The 15,057-nt window shown below is 34.3% G+C and overlaps 1 protein-coding gene across 2 annotated transcripts in view; it reads left to right on the top strand.

Annotated features, from left to right (window-relative positions):
- LOC129264700 (tetratricopeptide repeat protein 27-like) overlaps positions 1 to 15,057 on the top strand; it is a 41,654-nt gene that overhangs the window by 14,439 nt on the left and 12,158 nt on the right. For both annotated transcript variants that reach the window (XR_010294131.1, XM_054902620.2), the window contains exons 4-17: positions 1,348 to 1,488; positions 1,798 to 1,900; positions 2,592 to 2,756; positions 4,093 to 4,226; positions 4,782 to 4,894; positions 5,777 to 5,843; positions 7,022 to 7,135; positions 7,856 to 7,951; positions 8,710 to 8,832; positions 9,655 to 9,882; positions 10,486 to 10,584; positions 11,577 to 11,629; positions 13,707 to 13,785; positions 14,535 to 14,682. Coding sequence is in view for 1 of the 2 variants with exons in the window: in XM_054902620.2 (XP_054758595.2) it covers positions 1,348 to 1,488; positions 1,798 to 1,900; positions 2,592 to 2,756; positions 4,093 to 4,226; positions 4,782 to 4,894; positions 5,777 to 5,843; positions 7,022 to 7,135; positions 7,856 to 7,951; positions 8,710 to 8,832; positions 9,655 to 9,882; positions 10,486 to 10,584; positions 11,577 to 11,629; positions 13,707 to 13,785; positions 14,535 to 14,682 (1,663 nt within the window). In the remaining variant the exon portion in view is untranslated. The remainder of the gene's footprint in view (positions 1 to 1,347; positions 1,489 to 1,797; positions 1,901 to 2,591; positions 2,757 to 4,092; positions 4,227 to 4,781; positions 4,895 to 5,776; positions 5,844 to 7,021; positions 7,136 to 7,855; positions 7,952 to 8,709; positions 8,833 to 9,654; positions 9,883 to 10,485; positions 10,585 to 11,576; positions 11,630 to 13,706; positions 13,786 to 14,534; positions 14,683 to 15,057) is intronic.

Raw genomic sequence — 15,057 nt, 5'->3', positions numbered from 1 at the left:
CATGGCGAGATATGAAGTGTACAAGTCCCGGCGAGAATCCCGATATATCGCTATGTTGACATGTAACTTATTTAAGTCGACTTGGCAAGATAAAATATCTCGCCAGGTTGACATATAACTTTTTATAAATTATCTCGCCATGTCGTCAAGTCGATGGCATTTTAGAGGCTCCGTATGGCGTCTAGAGGGTAAATTTCCGGGGGGGGGGGGTAACAGTCCCTGACGATAAAAATATGGGGATAATATTTTCCTTGAAGTAGATGTCAGGGGGCGATTGTCCTTTGGGTCATCGTTATAGAACCCCATGGACTCGTATCATTGGCCTTTTGACCTCTTGATGGCATTGGATCTAATTATATCCTGACCATAATTTTACACACACCGCGGACTATCGGACCCGAGGACTATCGGACCCGCGGACTATCGGACCCGCGGTCTATCGGACCCGCGGTCTATCGGACCCGCGGACTATCGGACCCGCGGTCTATCGGACCCGCGGTCTATCGGACCCGCGGACAATCGGACCCGCGGTCTATCGGACCCGCGGACTATCGGACCCGCGGTCTATCGGACCCGCGGTCTATCGGACCCGCGGTCTATCGGACCCGCGGACTATCGGACCCGCGGTCTATCGGACCCGCGGTCTATCGGGCTGTAACCGACCAGTCTCCCTGTTGCATGGCTAATTTGTCGAAAATGCAAAATATAGATTAATTGAATAGTGAAAGTTTCAAGTTATTTGTCCCATGGTGTTTCCCCCTGATCTATGATAGTTTGTAAATCTTTATGGTTTATGTGTGTTCTTTTAATATGTAGAATTTCAAATATTGTTTTTATTAATCTAAAGACATAGAAGAGCTGCTTATTTTATCTGCTTTTGTTAAAACCGTCAGGGTGATCCCATTTAATGTACAGTTTTCCTGTTTATTTTGTTTTGTAAGAATAGAAAGTATTGTACTATACTAGTATTATTTCTCAATTGGACTTAAAAATTAGAGAGAAGGTGTTCTACCTTTGGATGCTACAAATGCCAATATAGTATGCATGCCAATTGAGTTATGAAACTTTTGTCGGAATGCTCCCCAAAGACTACAGACATTGTTTATATTACATGTACGTGCTAGCAAGCCAGCATCTGATGTATTAATGATTTAATCATTTTTTCCTCTTAAATGAAAATAATGAATTATACCATTTCTTTCAGATTCATTACCCATTTGTTTCAATTCTTTCAATTTTTCAGAAGAAACGGGTAAATATACATCTACACTGTAAATACATATTTATGTCTTATGATGTAAAATTCATTACCTTTTCTTGCCTTGTCTTTTTTCAAACTTTCCACAGGATGAAGATATACGGGACGTAGCCAAATCTGCCCTCTGTCCTGATGATTGTTCAATATATCCTCTAGTTTGCTTGCCGGAACTACTTCTTATTGCACGTTGTGTTTTTATAGAATCCAGTGATCATGTTGCCCTTTGTAAGGTGAGCAATATTATTATCATTATAACATTTAGTTTGCATAAAACCTAATGCTTTGCTAATTGAATTATCTTAATGAAATAATTATAGTTTAATAATTTCTTCTTAACTTGAAGCACAGTGCAATTGTAACCAATCCTTTTTATGTATTGTCTCTACGTATAATCTTCATTGGAGTAAACTACTGGAAATATGAACATTGAAATTTTTGTGATATTTAATTAAAACAAACAATGATTATTTTGAGGTTTGTGGTACTCTAGGTATCATTTATAATTCTTTCTCTTGATTTTTTTTTTGGCCTTTTTTTAGACAGCAGATTGGTGGAGGTTACGATGTCTATGGGTACAGCAACAACTCTTAGATGAGAGATCACCTCAACTCTTCAGTCTCATATTACCATTAATCAATTCAAGTAAGTGTGTTTTCATCAGTGGCAAATAGAGGCACAGATTTGTAGAGTTGATGTTGTAGGATATGGTGCACTATTGGTGAAAATTTATTTGAAAATTTGTGAACCAGCCTAACAATAAAAAGAATTTGAATAAGTAATCAACTTTTTGTAGATATTGCATGTAGAAGCCAAATCAGTCAGTTATTTTAGGAAATCCAATGAAAATAACGATATTGACTTACAATGCAATGAGTATTTATCAACCCTGATTTTTTTTTTTTTTTTTAGGGCTTCAAATTCCTCTGCACCATGCTCTACAATAAAGGTCATCTGGAAACCCTTTCCAAAGACAACCCCTCATCTTCTGAACAACCAAATTTTATTTGTGATGATATTTCACAAAATGTAGAGTGAAATATCACAAATATGATTTTTTTTATTTTATATGTTTTTTATTTAAAAAACTTTCTATCACACTCATAACTACGCCCCCCCCCCTCCAAAAAGAAGGAGAGGGGTATAAATGCAACTTTCTGGCAGAAGTATGAAAATATAACAATTTAGAAGTATGAAAAAAAATGATTTGTTCAAATTATTCCTGTTAAAAAATGAATGGAATTTAATGTACACTTGTTCAGTGAAATATGCATTATATATTTGCAATATTGTTTCAATGTAGTGATTTATTTCTATTTTTGTTAATGTAAAATAGTCCAAGAAGATGAGGTACTGATGTCTCCTGAACCAGACTTCTCTATTCCTCTGATGTTTCATCTGGAATGTAGTTATATCTTTACCTATTACTATGAATACAAGAAGGGAACTGAATGCATAGCAAATGCCAAAAAGCTGGCTGGAATAGAAGTGGGACTGACAGGTGAGTTACAAATTTAAAATTGATTGTAAATATAGAAACGAATGTTTAAAAAATTAATGTTAATGAATTTTAGTGTCAATTAGGTATAAAACTTGTATGATTTATTTATTATATGTCATTTTATATGTACAATTAATGCATACTATTGTCTTGTCCAGTGCTCACATTTTTATGCCCCCGCAGACAAAGTCCGGAGGGGGCATTAAGCGTTGCCCCTGTCCAACCGTCCGTCCCCCAACTTGGTTTCCGCGCAATAACTCGAAAAATATTTAATGGAGATGACACCAAAATACAGGCTAAGTTTGAATTCAGAGTCCGCGGTTCAAAGGTCACAGCTCATTAAACATGCGAGTTGGTTTCCGCGCAATAACTTGAAAAATATTTGATGGATTAAAAAAAATTTTGGTGTGTAGGTAGATGACACCCAAAATACAGGCTAAGTTCGAATTTGGAGTCGACAGGTCAAAGGTCACAGCTCATTAAATATGCGTGTTGTTTTCCGCATGATTACTTATGAAATATTCAACAGATTAAAAAAAATTTGGTGTGTAGGTAGATGACACCAAAATACAGGGTAAGTTTGAATTCGGTGTCTGGAGGTCAAAGGTCACAGCTCATTAAATATGCGAGTAGGTTTCCGCATGATAACTTATTAAATATTCAACAGATTAAAAAAAAATTAGGTGTGTAGGTAGATGACACCAAAATACAGGCTAAGTTCAAATTCGAAGTCCGCAGGTCAAAGGTCATTAAATATGCAAATTGGTTCAAAGGTCTAAATTATATTGGTTTCTGCACGATATTAAGTTTAATCATATTGAATGAATTTCTGATCGCATTAAGCGGGGGCATCTGTGTCCTTTGGACACGTCAAATTTCTAGTCTGTTTTTAACTTTGTTCATGAGTTTATCAATAAAACATTGTATTGAATGGTGATACCAGACAGTAGAAGAAGAGAAAGAAATACATTGTGAATATTTCATATTTGCCCCCCCCCCCTCCCCCCAAAAAAGTATATGTATATATATATATATATATATATATATATATATATAAACCCGATTTAAGGATAGGTTTGAAAAATCAAATATTTTTCCCTTTTTCTGTGAAAGTGTCCTTGCATAAATATAATGTTATGGTTTTTAAAGTGAATCTTTTAAATATATTCTTCATAATTTTTTTTCATAACACAAAATATGTCATATTATTTACTAAAGAGCAAGAAGGAAATAAATTTGAATCAGCTCTAGAAAAGATATCATTATAAGGATTTATTTTATTTAGTTATTTATTTTTTAATAATGGAGTATATAACCTTTTGTGCTATGATTGTAGGTGCCCTCGGGAAGAGAACTCGATTCCAGGTTGATGATAAACCTCAGCTTATTCTTAAAGTGACAAGAGATGATGAAAGAGATAGAGAATCAGCGTTACAATCATTACCTTCTTCCACAGAATGGTTGCCGAAGGTATGTAATTAGTGGCAAATGGCCAATGATGAAATGTTCAAATAAAAGCTTTTTCAGAGCTACATATTGGCCAATGAGAGAAAAACTAAATTAGTAATTGGGAATTATGGCTTGAGCCTGTCATAGATTATTTCTAGATAGATAGCGCTTTATAAATGCCTGTTATTATTATTATTATTATTGTGATGATGATGATGATGATGAAGATGTTGATGATGATGATGATGATGATGATTACCGTACTGTAATATGTGGTAACACTTATAGTGGTTATGATACAGGTTGAGTTACCTGTTGATGTTGAAGGGTGTTTTACAGATGCATATTGATACATTTATGATGTATTTCAAATTTGGAGAAAAAAAGGCACTTTCACTATGTATGAAATTTCTAGCATCTTCTTAATTTCAATTTTTATCTCATTATAATGGATAAATGAAAGTGTTGATCGGGGAATTGAACTGAAGACATATCTGTACCTCTACTGCTCTATGATTTATTCACATTAAATGCTTTTACTGATTATTTGTGTGAAATCATTTTTTTTTACTCCAGGATTTGAATCTTGATGATGATACCGTATTGAATGCCATTAAGTTCAAAGAAGAGACTGAAGGAAGTCTCCCTCCTCTAACGAGTCTAGAACAAGCAATCGTCCTTGGGGTGTGGTAAGATAAGATGATTCACTTTTGAAATGAATACTGTGATAAATTAATTTTCTCTCCACTATTCGTTAGAAAATAGCCCTTGCGCTAGCCAAAGACAACTATTCATTTGCCTTGAGTCCCCATATCACCTGCTGTGCTGCCCTTGTAATTTCTATATTACCTGCATTGGTTTCCTGATGGCTTACTGAGAGGGCGCTTTTATCAAATGCATTCTGGTCTATTGGATATTTTCATTTCAATATTACTAATGGGGTGTTGCAAGAAACTTGCGCTCAATTGCAAGTCTATTTTTGGTCCCTAAATCAATTATATGTCTTGCAGTTAATTGCAAATTAGTGATTGATTGCTAATCTGCTCCTTGAAACGAAAAGTTTAATCTGATTTGCTACAGCTAACGTAAAATCAGTTGTGTAGTTGCAACAGAATATTTGCAATTGATTGCAAATATTTTCTTGCAACACCCCGTAAGATGATGTTATGAAGTTATATGATGATGAATAATATAAGTTATTTTTTATATAAAAAAATCCTTTTTTTTTAATTGGAGGTTTGATTTTGTTTGTGATGTTTAATCGATTTTGTACATGTAAAAATAAGGATGATGATGTAAATTGGCCAGTCATCTAATTATAGATGAATTCTTGTAATGTTTCAGCAGCAATGTTTCAAACATTTTACTTGTGCTTTTGTACCCATTTTAATATACATGTAGACGAAGTATGGGTCATCTCAATATTGCATATCCAGATTTGATAAGATTTGCAACCATAACTAAGTAATAATCTTTCTTAAAGGAATAATTGTTGCAATCCACATCAGGGGTACAATTGTTCCATCAATTAGATGCATTTTTATTTTCTTTAATGTTCAAATGGATTACAGTATGGAACACAAGCGATCAAGACCAAAGGATCTACTTGTGTCTGAAGAGTTGATGTCATATGCAGTGGTAAGTAGTAATTGAATCTGACGATACTCGTTGAAGATGGTCTACAAGAATACAGTAGGGCAGTTGGTCGGTTCATCAATACACAAACTACTTCCCATGAGGCTTTGCACACACATCATTGTTGGAATGAAGAAGTGTAACACATAGTTTTTTGTCTCACCTGCATAGCAGAGCAAGACTATAGGCGCCGATTTTCCTACGGCAGAGCGGAGGCAGCAGCGTCAACATTGAAATCTTAACAAAGGGTTTATGAAATGTCATTATAAGTTAATAGAAAGCACATGGACTAAGTTCATGAAAATTGGACGTAAGGGTAATGATATATCACTGAAAATCCTGCCTGAGTATCAGGTCACATGACCAAGGTCATTTAAGGTCAACAAACTGTGGCCATGTAGGGGGCATTTATTGGAAAATTGCCATCATAACTTTGAAATTTTATGGATCTAGTTCATGAAACATGGACATAAGAGTAATTAAGTATCACTGATTATTTTGCACAAGTCTTAGGTCACATGATTCAGGTCAAAGGTCATTTTGGGTCAATTAAGATAATATTTTATTGTCATATGAATGTTTTCTTTTGTGAATGATAATTCAATAGTTGTTTTCAAAGTGAGCACTGCTGTTATATTGAATTGCATAATGCAGGTGAGACTGCAGAGGCGATCCACTTGTTCAATGTTTTGAATACCGATACTGGATTGAACTGGATACTGCGTTGTCATGGTAAAAATGCTGCTATATTGCTTGTGTAAGGCCATCATGGTAGTACAGAAGCAGTAATCCCCACCAGTGATATTTCTTGTATTATTGAAGTCTCCTAATGATATTCCTTGTCCATCTTACTTTTGATCTGTTGAATAACATTAATAAGTAGTATATCAATCCTGAATGAAAACATATTGATTTCCTATCAAAAAGCTATATAAAATCAATTTGTGACCAACAACAGCTACAATAATGCATGTATACGATATTAACGATAATAGTAAAGATTGCATTTGATATATTTTTTATGACATTGCCCTAGACATATCAAATTTATCATATTTATACTCCAACATAGATGACAGCAATATTTTCCATTTTATAAACATAAAGCAATCAAGCATGCTTGCATTCTTTTAAAATAATCTGAACATTTATTGACAGTTTGTTTTAATCTGATTTGAAAGGGTTTGCTGAGACAACCGCAGATGTGGATAATACAAACCCTGTCGTTGAGACTCAGATGTTTGCTTGAGAAGGACAAAGGAAGGACTGTGGAACGTGCTATGATGCAAATGCAGGTACTGTGGGGCAGTTTTATTAAAATCTTCGTAAAATAACAATGACTTTAGAAAAGACATATGAGAAAAGTGTAAACCAAAAGTTTTTAAATTGTTTAAAAAGAAAGGAGAAAAAAATCAGAAAAACAAATTCGTGAAATTTTGAACACAATATGAAAGTGATAAATTTTTAAAGTGGTTCACCAACACAAATGATAATTTTCGAAAGTTTTGCTCCATAACATATATTTTTGTTATGATGACATATACATACAAATGTGCCATCTATATGTTTTCATAGAGGCACCAAGGGAAAAACTCGTAATAATATACTAATTTATTTATTTCCTTAAAAATCTATAAAATCATGACTTTATATGCGAACATATATATCTTGAATGATAAATCATTACACAGATTAATGTCATGATTATAATTGATTAGCTTTAACTGAAAGAAATGGATGCCCATGAAAGCTTTTATTTGAGGGAGAGGGTGAATCACAAAATCAACAGGACAGGGTGAAATTACTTCATATGAAAGAAGTGGGCAGAATATCTTGCCATAAGTGTGCATTGATTGTAAAGTACTTATGAGATTATATTGCATAGACTTGATATTTGTATCCACTTACAAAGGAAATAAAAAACATGGAAGCATACTATCTTAACCTTCCTGTCTTATTTAGGCAATATTTGTAGCATATAGAGTAATGGTAATTTGTATTGATCCTTTGTTCAGGTTCTGGTGGATCAAATTCTGAGTACAACTTGTCCTGTAAGAGAGAGATTAAAACTCTTCTATGCTGTCAACCTACCTCCTAAGTGGGCATTAGAGGTATAACAGAATTGTGTATAGTATTGACCATTTATATATATAACCTATGATTAATTGTGTAGAAATGAATTTGTAGTATCTGAATAGCAGCACCAATGGCATTCCATACTGTGGTTGCTATGAGTCAGAATGAGCAGATACTAGTACATGTGTACAATGTATTGTGATATGCATGGAGCTGATACACGCATTAATATACGCTACCAATACCATGTAATCATAACTGTTGTGTCATTATTTCGGCTACCAAACTAGCGGATAAAAACATCATAGAATTCAGTAATTAAATTGTTTTTGTTTTTATCCAGCATTGTTTTATTAATCTTGCTTCATTCTGTCTCTATCCATCTGTATGCACATTTATCCATATTTGGCTGTGATGTGTCCATCTATCCATCCATGTAATCTATTTCATGCATTTAATTGTTTTTATTTGCCTTGTACAAATTTGCTGTTGATTTTCATATATATGTGGAAATAAATGAATAAATATTCTTCTCAAGTATATTTCACAAGTATTTCATGATCAAAGAACTTTCCTTGTCATCTCTGATAAGGACCTTATTTCAGAAAACTTGTTATAATAACAAATTTGCAATAACAGATTGGCTGATGGTAAACTTGGTATGGAAATTGTGCATTTGTTATAATAACAAGCCTTTATGAATTAGGACATTAGAATGAAAAGATTGTTCCTCCTGCCATCTATCAATTCATAGACGTCTAATATTGTTGATATGTATTTGTTTGATATTAAGGGGGAGCTAGCAGGATTGCTTGTAAGCATAGGCTGTGTGAGTGATGCCTTGGAGGTCTACATCAGACTAGAGCTGTTTGAAGATGTGGTGAAATGCTACAAGATCATGAAGCAGCCTGAAAAGGTATGCTTCTTGCACTTTTACCATTTCTTTTTCCGACTTCCCCTCTCCCTCACTCTCCTTCCAAATCTCCATCTCTCTCTCTCTCTGTCTTTCAGTTTTTCTAGCCTTTTTTTTTTGTATTCCCCAAAAGTGCATGTCACTATTCCAATTCATTACTAGTTTATGAATGTGTATGGCATAAAATGGTCATGATGTGAAGAATATATTTCTAAAATGTGTGTTATTGCATTAATTTTTAGATTTTACATTGAAATTAATTTCAATTGGTTTCCCATTCAAAATAAAATATATGTGTATTTTTTCCTTGTTTATATTATGCCCCTTCTCAAGCTTGGAATAGATTTAAAATTTCAGGATATATTCTTTGTATGTAGCTTTCTAACACCTAAGTATTAGAAATGTAAAACAAGTGCTAAAAGGGCTATTTTTAATTAAACTAAAAACATAAGAGAGAGATAGAGGGGTGCTAGATGCCAAATTTGAATCGTAACTGCTGACAAATATTCTTATGTAATATTTGAATGTTAGATGATACTTATAATTTACATTGCTGATACTTTACCAAAGCATTAGGAGTAGAGGGTTTTAAGAAACATTGTGTATTAAATGCCATTTCTAAAATTGATTTAGTTCACTCTTTGATATTGTAAAATATGATACAGGCTACAATGTCACGATTAGTCAGTCAAGAGTGATTTTGGGTATCTTGTTACTTCAAAGTTGCATCGCAAACTATACAGATGCACAGATCTTATTTCTTACTTTTACAGATTTACTCGTAATATGTCATTGAATCTTTAACTTTTGAATATATTGGTACAGGCCATCCACATAATCGAGCATGAGCTGGCTAAGAAGGAGACCGCCCTCATGTGGTGCCTCTTAGGGGATGTGACGCTTGAGAAGAAGTATTACGAGAAGGCATGGGAGGTGTCTGGTCAAAAGTCAGCAAGAGCGATGAGTTCACTAGGTGCACTCTATCTTCATGAAGAGGAATTCCCCAAGGCAATAGAGTGTTTAGAGCTGTCATTAGAAAGGAACTATCTTCAGGTATGTGTGGACTGCGTAAATTTATCTTTTGTCATGCAAGTCTATCTCTTTTTCTATTTTCATGCTGTGATATTATTTGCTTTATTGTTCATTCTTCACTGCTCAATGCATACCCGGAACTGATAAGGACTTTGGTTAATTTCAAGTATGGTGTTGAATTTGGTGTTGGATGCGAGGCAAAGTAAAAATCAGCCACAATACCTTAGTTGACCAATGAGTGGGGTAGTAATGATCTCTCAGTGCTTAGATATATGCAGCGTATGTCTTAAGTATATCTCAAGATTATTATAATGTGGTTAGAATTTTTTCATTTCCCAGAAATGGGGCGGGGGTCATTTCATTTACCTGATTTACTCAAGACCGACATTTAACACCCAATGCCTCACTTGATGGTAATATTCAACATTTTTAAATCACTTGAGTATACAACAGGGTTGTTATAATGCTGTCATCCACAGTTCATACTTAAATTTACCTTGACTGAATAACATCAATTGATATATAGTCCTTAATTTTTCAATACAATATCAAAATCAAACTGATCAATAGTTGCATTATATTTTGAACTTGTGTTTCATATATTTTATTGTTATTATTATGCAGTATAGTACGTGGTTCAGTCTTGGCTATTGTGCATTCCAGAGTGAGAAGTATGAGATAGCCATTAAAGCTTACCGTCGATGTGTACAGCTTGAAACAGATGTGAGTAATCAAATAATTAACGTTAGTGACAGTAATAAACATACTATGAATTCCATGATGATCTGCAACCTGGGCCCTATCTTACAAAGAGTTACGATTGATCCGATCAATCACAACTATGGACAGCCAGCAACGTCAACATCTATTATGCATGTTTCTTCAAAATATTTTCTAACTATGATGTTTATTCATGTATTCATTGTTTTCTTGAAAATTCACTGTGCTTCTCTTTGTTTACAAAGGACATTGTGCAAATTTCCTGTAGAAAAAATTATGACACTGATGGATTTCCATAGAGTTACAATTGATTGGATCTATCGTAACTCTTTGTAAGACGGGGCACAGGTCTTGTTTAGTATATCAAAAACCATTAAGGTTGTGAAAGAAACTGACTTATTATTATCAATAAAAATGCATATAGCCCTAGGTCAAGTTTTAACCAGGAAGTGATTAGAGAGGAGTGATAGCTAGTTATTCTCATTTGATGCATGTGTGGCACTGCTGTGGAAGTTTATGTTCTAATTTTCAAGTCTTTTCCGTACCGGCTGCACAGAAACGTTTGTAGCGCTATTTAAACAGAGTACTAACAGTAGACCCAGTCACATCTTTCAGATTGTGATGTCAAATGATGTACATGTAAATAACACGTTGCTGTGACATAAGGCATTGCTGTTGCATTACCAATTGTAACCGGGGTCTGTGTTAGCGCAATGTTAGCACTTTCAACAATTTCTTGAATAGTAAATTATATGATCAAGCTATGAAAAATGTTTACCTTTCAACCTTCAGCTCTTGTTTTGAATGTATAGCACATTAGATGTTTATTTTGTATTATGTAATGTGGCCTGAAATAAGATTCCATTGTGACAGGATGAATGTGCGTGTGTGTGTATTTATTTTTTTTTTTCAAGGAAACACATCTAATCTGTTTATTACTTGTTATTTTTCATTCTCACTCTTTCCTTGTGACGTATGTTTTTGTATTTCTATAGGATTATCAGTGTTGGAATAATCTCGCAACAGCCTTCATCAGGCTCAATGACAAGTAATTATTCATCCATGTTGGTTTCTTCATCTTTAAGCTTTATTTCTGATAGACATTGTAATCCAAATGCTTCTATACCTTTGAAAAATATTGAAAGAAGTTTGGTAAAGTTTTATGAAAAGTGGCCAAGGAATAACACAGCTTTCACAATTTTAAATTACATATTGCAGAATAAATGTATGAAATCTTGAATTTACCTTTACTGTGCGAATAAAATTATATGATATCAATGGGCTGTACTTTCCAGTCGCTGTTTACACATAATATCTTTAAAAAATCTCACAAATCTCTTAGTTTTTGTCTCGCCTGCATAGCAGAGCGAGACTATAGGCGCCGCTTTTCCGACGGCGGCGGCGGCGTCAACATCAAATCTTAACCTAAGGTTAAGTTTTTGAAATGACATCATAACTTAAAAAGTATATGGACCTAGTTCATGAAACTTGGATATAAGGTTAATCAAGTATTACTGAACATCATGCCCGAGTTTCAGGTCACATGATCAAGGTCAAAGGTCATTTAGGGTCAATGAACTTAGACCATGTTGGGAGAATTATTTTCAAAATCTTAACCGAAGGTTAAGTTTTTGAAATGACATCATAACTTAGAAAGTATATGGACCTAGTTCATGAAACTTGGGCATAAGGTTAATCAAGTATTAGTGAACATCGTGCTCGAGTTTCAGGTCACGTGACCAAGGTCAAAGGTCATTTAGGGTCAATGAACTTTGGTCAAGTTGGGGGTATTTGTTGAATTACTATCATAACTTTGAAAATTTATGGATCTAGTTCATGAAACTTGGTCATAAGGTTAATCAAGTATGAGTGAACATCCTGCCTGAGTTTCAGGTCACATGACCAAGGTCAAAGGTCATTTAGGGTCAATGAACTTTGGCCAAGTTGGGGGTATTTTTTGAATTACCATCATAACTTTGAAAATTTATGGATCTAGTTCATGAAACTTGGACATTAGTTTAATTAAGTACCACTGAATATCCTGTGCGAGTTTCAGGTCACATGACCATGGTCAATGGTCATTTAAGGTCAATGAACTTTGGCCATGTTGGGGGTATTTGTTAAATTTCCATCCTAACTCTGAAAGTTTATGGATCTGGTTCATAAAACTTGGACATAAGAGTAATCAAGTATCACTGAACATCCTGTACGAGTTTCAGGTCACAAAACCAAGGTCAAAGGTCAGTTAAGGTCAATAAACTTAGGCCATGTTGGGGTAATTGTTGAATTGCCATCATAACTTTGAAAGTTTATTGATAGAGTGAATGAAATGTGGACATGGGTGTAGTAGACAAGTCTTAAGTCACCGTTCAAATGTCATTTATGGTCAATGAACGTGGTATTATGTCATTATATGAATGGTGTTTTTGTGAATGATTATTTTATAGTAGTTTTCAAAGTTAGCACTGCTGCTATATTAAATCGCGTAATGCAGGCGAGACTGCCAGAGGCGTTCCACTTGTTGTTCTGTACTTATTAAGGTGCTGTTTATTCATAAATTTTGCAATGTATTCCAATCAAAAAGGTGTTTTGTAATAGCTGAAAAAGTAGAGCTTATACTGTCATAGAATCCCAATCCCATAATAGGTATGTGTGAATTGTTAATTGTAATTCAGGGGTTTTATTTTATTCCCTGTCCTTCTTTCATAAATCAATCATTGAAGCTCTTCCCAGTTATTTCTGTATCTGGTAAGAAGTATCCTAAGAACAGTTTTGTTGGACATAAGTTCAACATAACTATGAATCAATCAAAAGTTGTGCAAATGAACTTGATAGTGTGATTTGCAGAGAAGTTTCATACTTAGGTGCTCTATGTACTAATTACTATATTTTCATTCTAAAGATGGGGTTTATATATGGATGTATCTGTTTGATTGGTTTTCTGTCCTTTTGTGGCTGGCTCTGTATATATTACTCCCAAATATTACCTTCTCTATTTACATCTCTGTCTCTCCTTTTTTTTTTACTTTGCCCTTTTCTCTCACTTTCTTTAACTTTCCCTTTCTCTGTTGCTTCTGTGTTCTCACTTTTGTTCAACACCACTTTGTATGTTTTTTTTAAAACAGACCCAAAGCCTTCAGAACCTTACAAGAAGCTCTCAAATGCAACTATGAAAACTGGAAAATATGGGACAACTTTCTCGGAGTAAGTATATGGGACTTTATATCAGATCAGCTTGTGCTTTCTCATGTAACATGTCCATTCTCAGAAACATGCCGTATATAAGTTTATAAATGATAAAAGAATAAGAATAGGTACTTAGATGAGGATGATGATGGCTCCTAAATTTTGTTTCCTCTTGTTAGACTGTAAAACTTATTGGTTTGATATTGTTTTGTTTTTTTATAACAAATGTAAAAGCAATGGAAATACTTGTAGCATACAGTACCTGCATAGTTAGGACCAAGCCAAATATGCCGTACCATCAAATCACATCAAAGACATTCCTTTGCCTTATTTCGGCCATTACAGATCAGTGATCGTGAGATTATGACTTTTTCATACCATAAGATGAATGGAAAAGAATATACATAGCAATTATATAGCATAAAAGTCCATTTCACTTTGGATGATAAACAGCATCTCATTATGACAATTCCCCATGGGAGCTTAAACCCGACAGTCTTGGACTTGGTCAAGGAATGTAATGGCTTCACTCCTCAGAAAATGGAAGAAAAGAAGATGAAAGAGAAGGAGAGAATGTTAAACAAAATTAAAGAGTGAAAGAGGGGGAGAGAAGAAGAAAGAGAGGGGGTATTGACAAAAGCAATGTATTTTGTATCAGTGTTAAACTCTGAACTGTAACTTTTCCTATCACTTCATCCCTTGTTTTCATCACACCTTATTTTTGTCATTGCACCCCCCCCCCATATTCTCTTCACCCCCTCCATTAGGTGAGCATTGATATTGGTGAGTTTGCAGAGAGCATCAGAGCTTTTGGACGTCTCCTTGACCTAAAGGAGAAGTATGTTGATGAAGCGGTTCTTGGGGTCATGGTGAGAGCAGTGCTTGAAGACATGAAGGATCGCCATGGTGAACCGGGTAGGGATTTTACATTTTCAGATCCTTTGTGAGACAGAGACAATTGTGTGCTGCTTAATTGATGATTCATATTGTGGTTTTATTTTTCTGGAATCTTGGCATCAGTCCTTGGATACATAAAGCTATATTATAATTTCAGATTTTATTCAGGTAAACTATGAAAACAAAAAGACAGACAGACAGGGGGTCCAAACACGATAAATGTCTTTGTGTACAAAGTAATTCTAAATGTATGGTGTATGTTTGTAAAACCATGCAGATACAACATTGTAAAATGCTGCAAATATATTAAGATAACTATTATTTTTCAGATTATTTCATTTATGTTAATTACAGTATGTTATTTGAACTTTAATATTATCCTTATGTGCCTAG

Source organism: Lytechinus pictus, chromosome 7, assembly GCF_037042905.1.
Source record: "Lytechinus pictus isolate F3 Inbred chromosome 7, Lp3.0, whole genome shotgun sequence".
NCBI lineage: Eukaryota > Metazoa > Echinodermata > Echinoidea > Temnopleuroida > Toxopneustidae > Lytechinus > Lytechinus pictus.
This window is presented reverse-complemented; position numbering and strand designations above follow the sequence as displayed.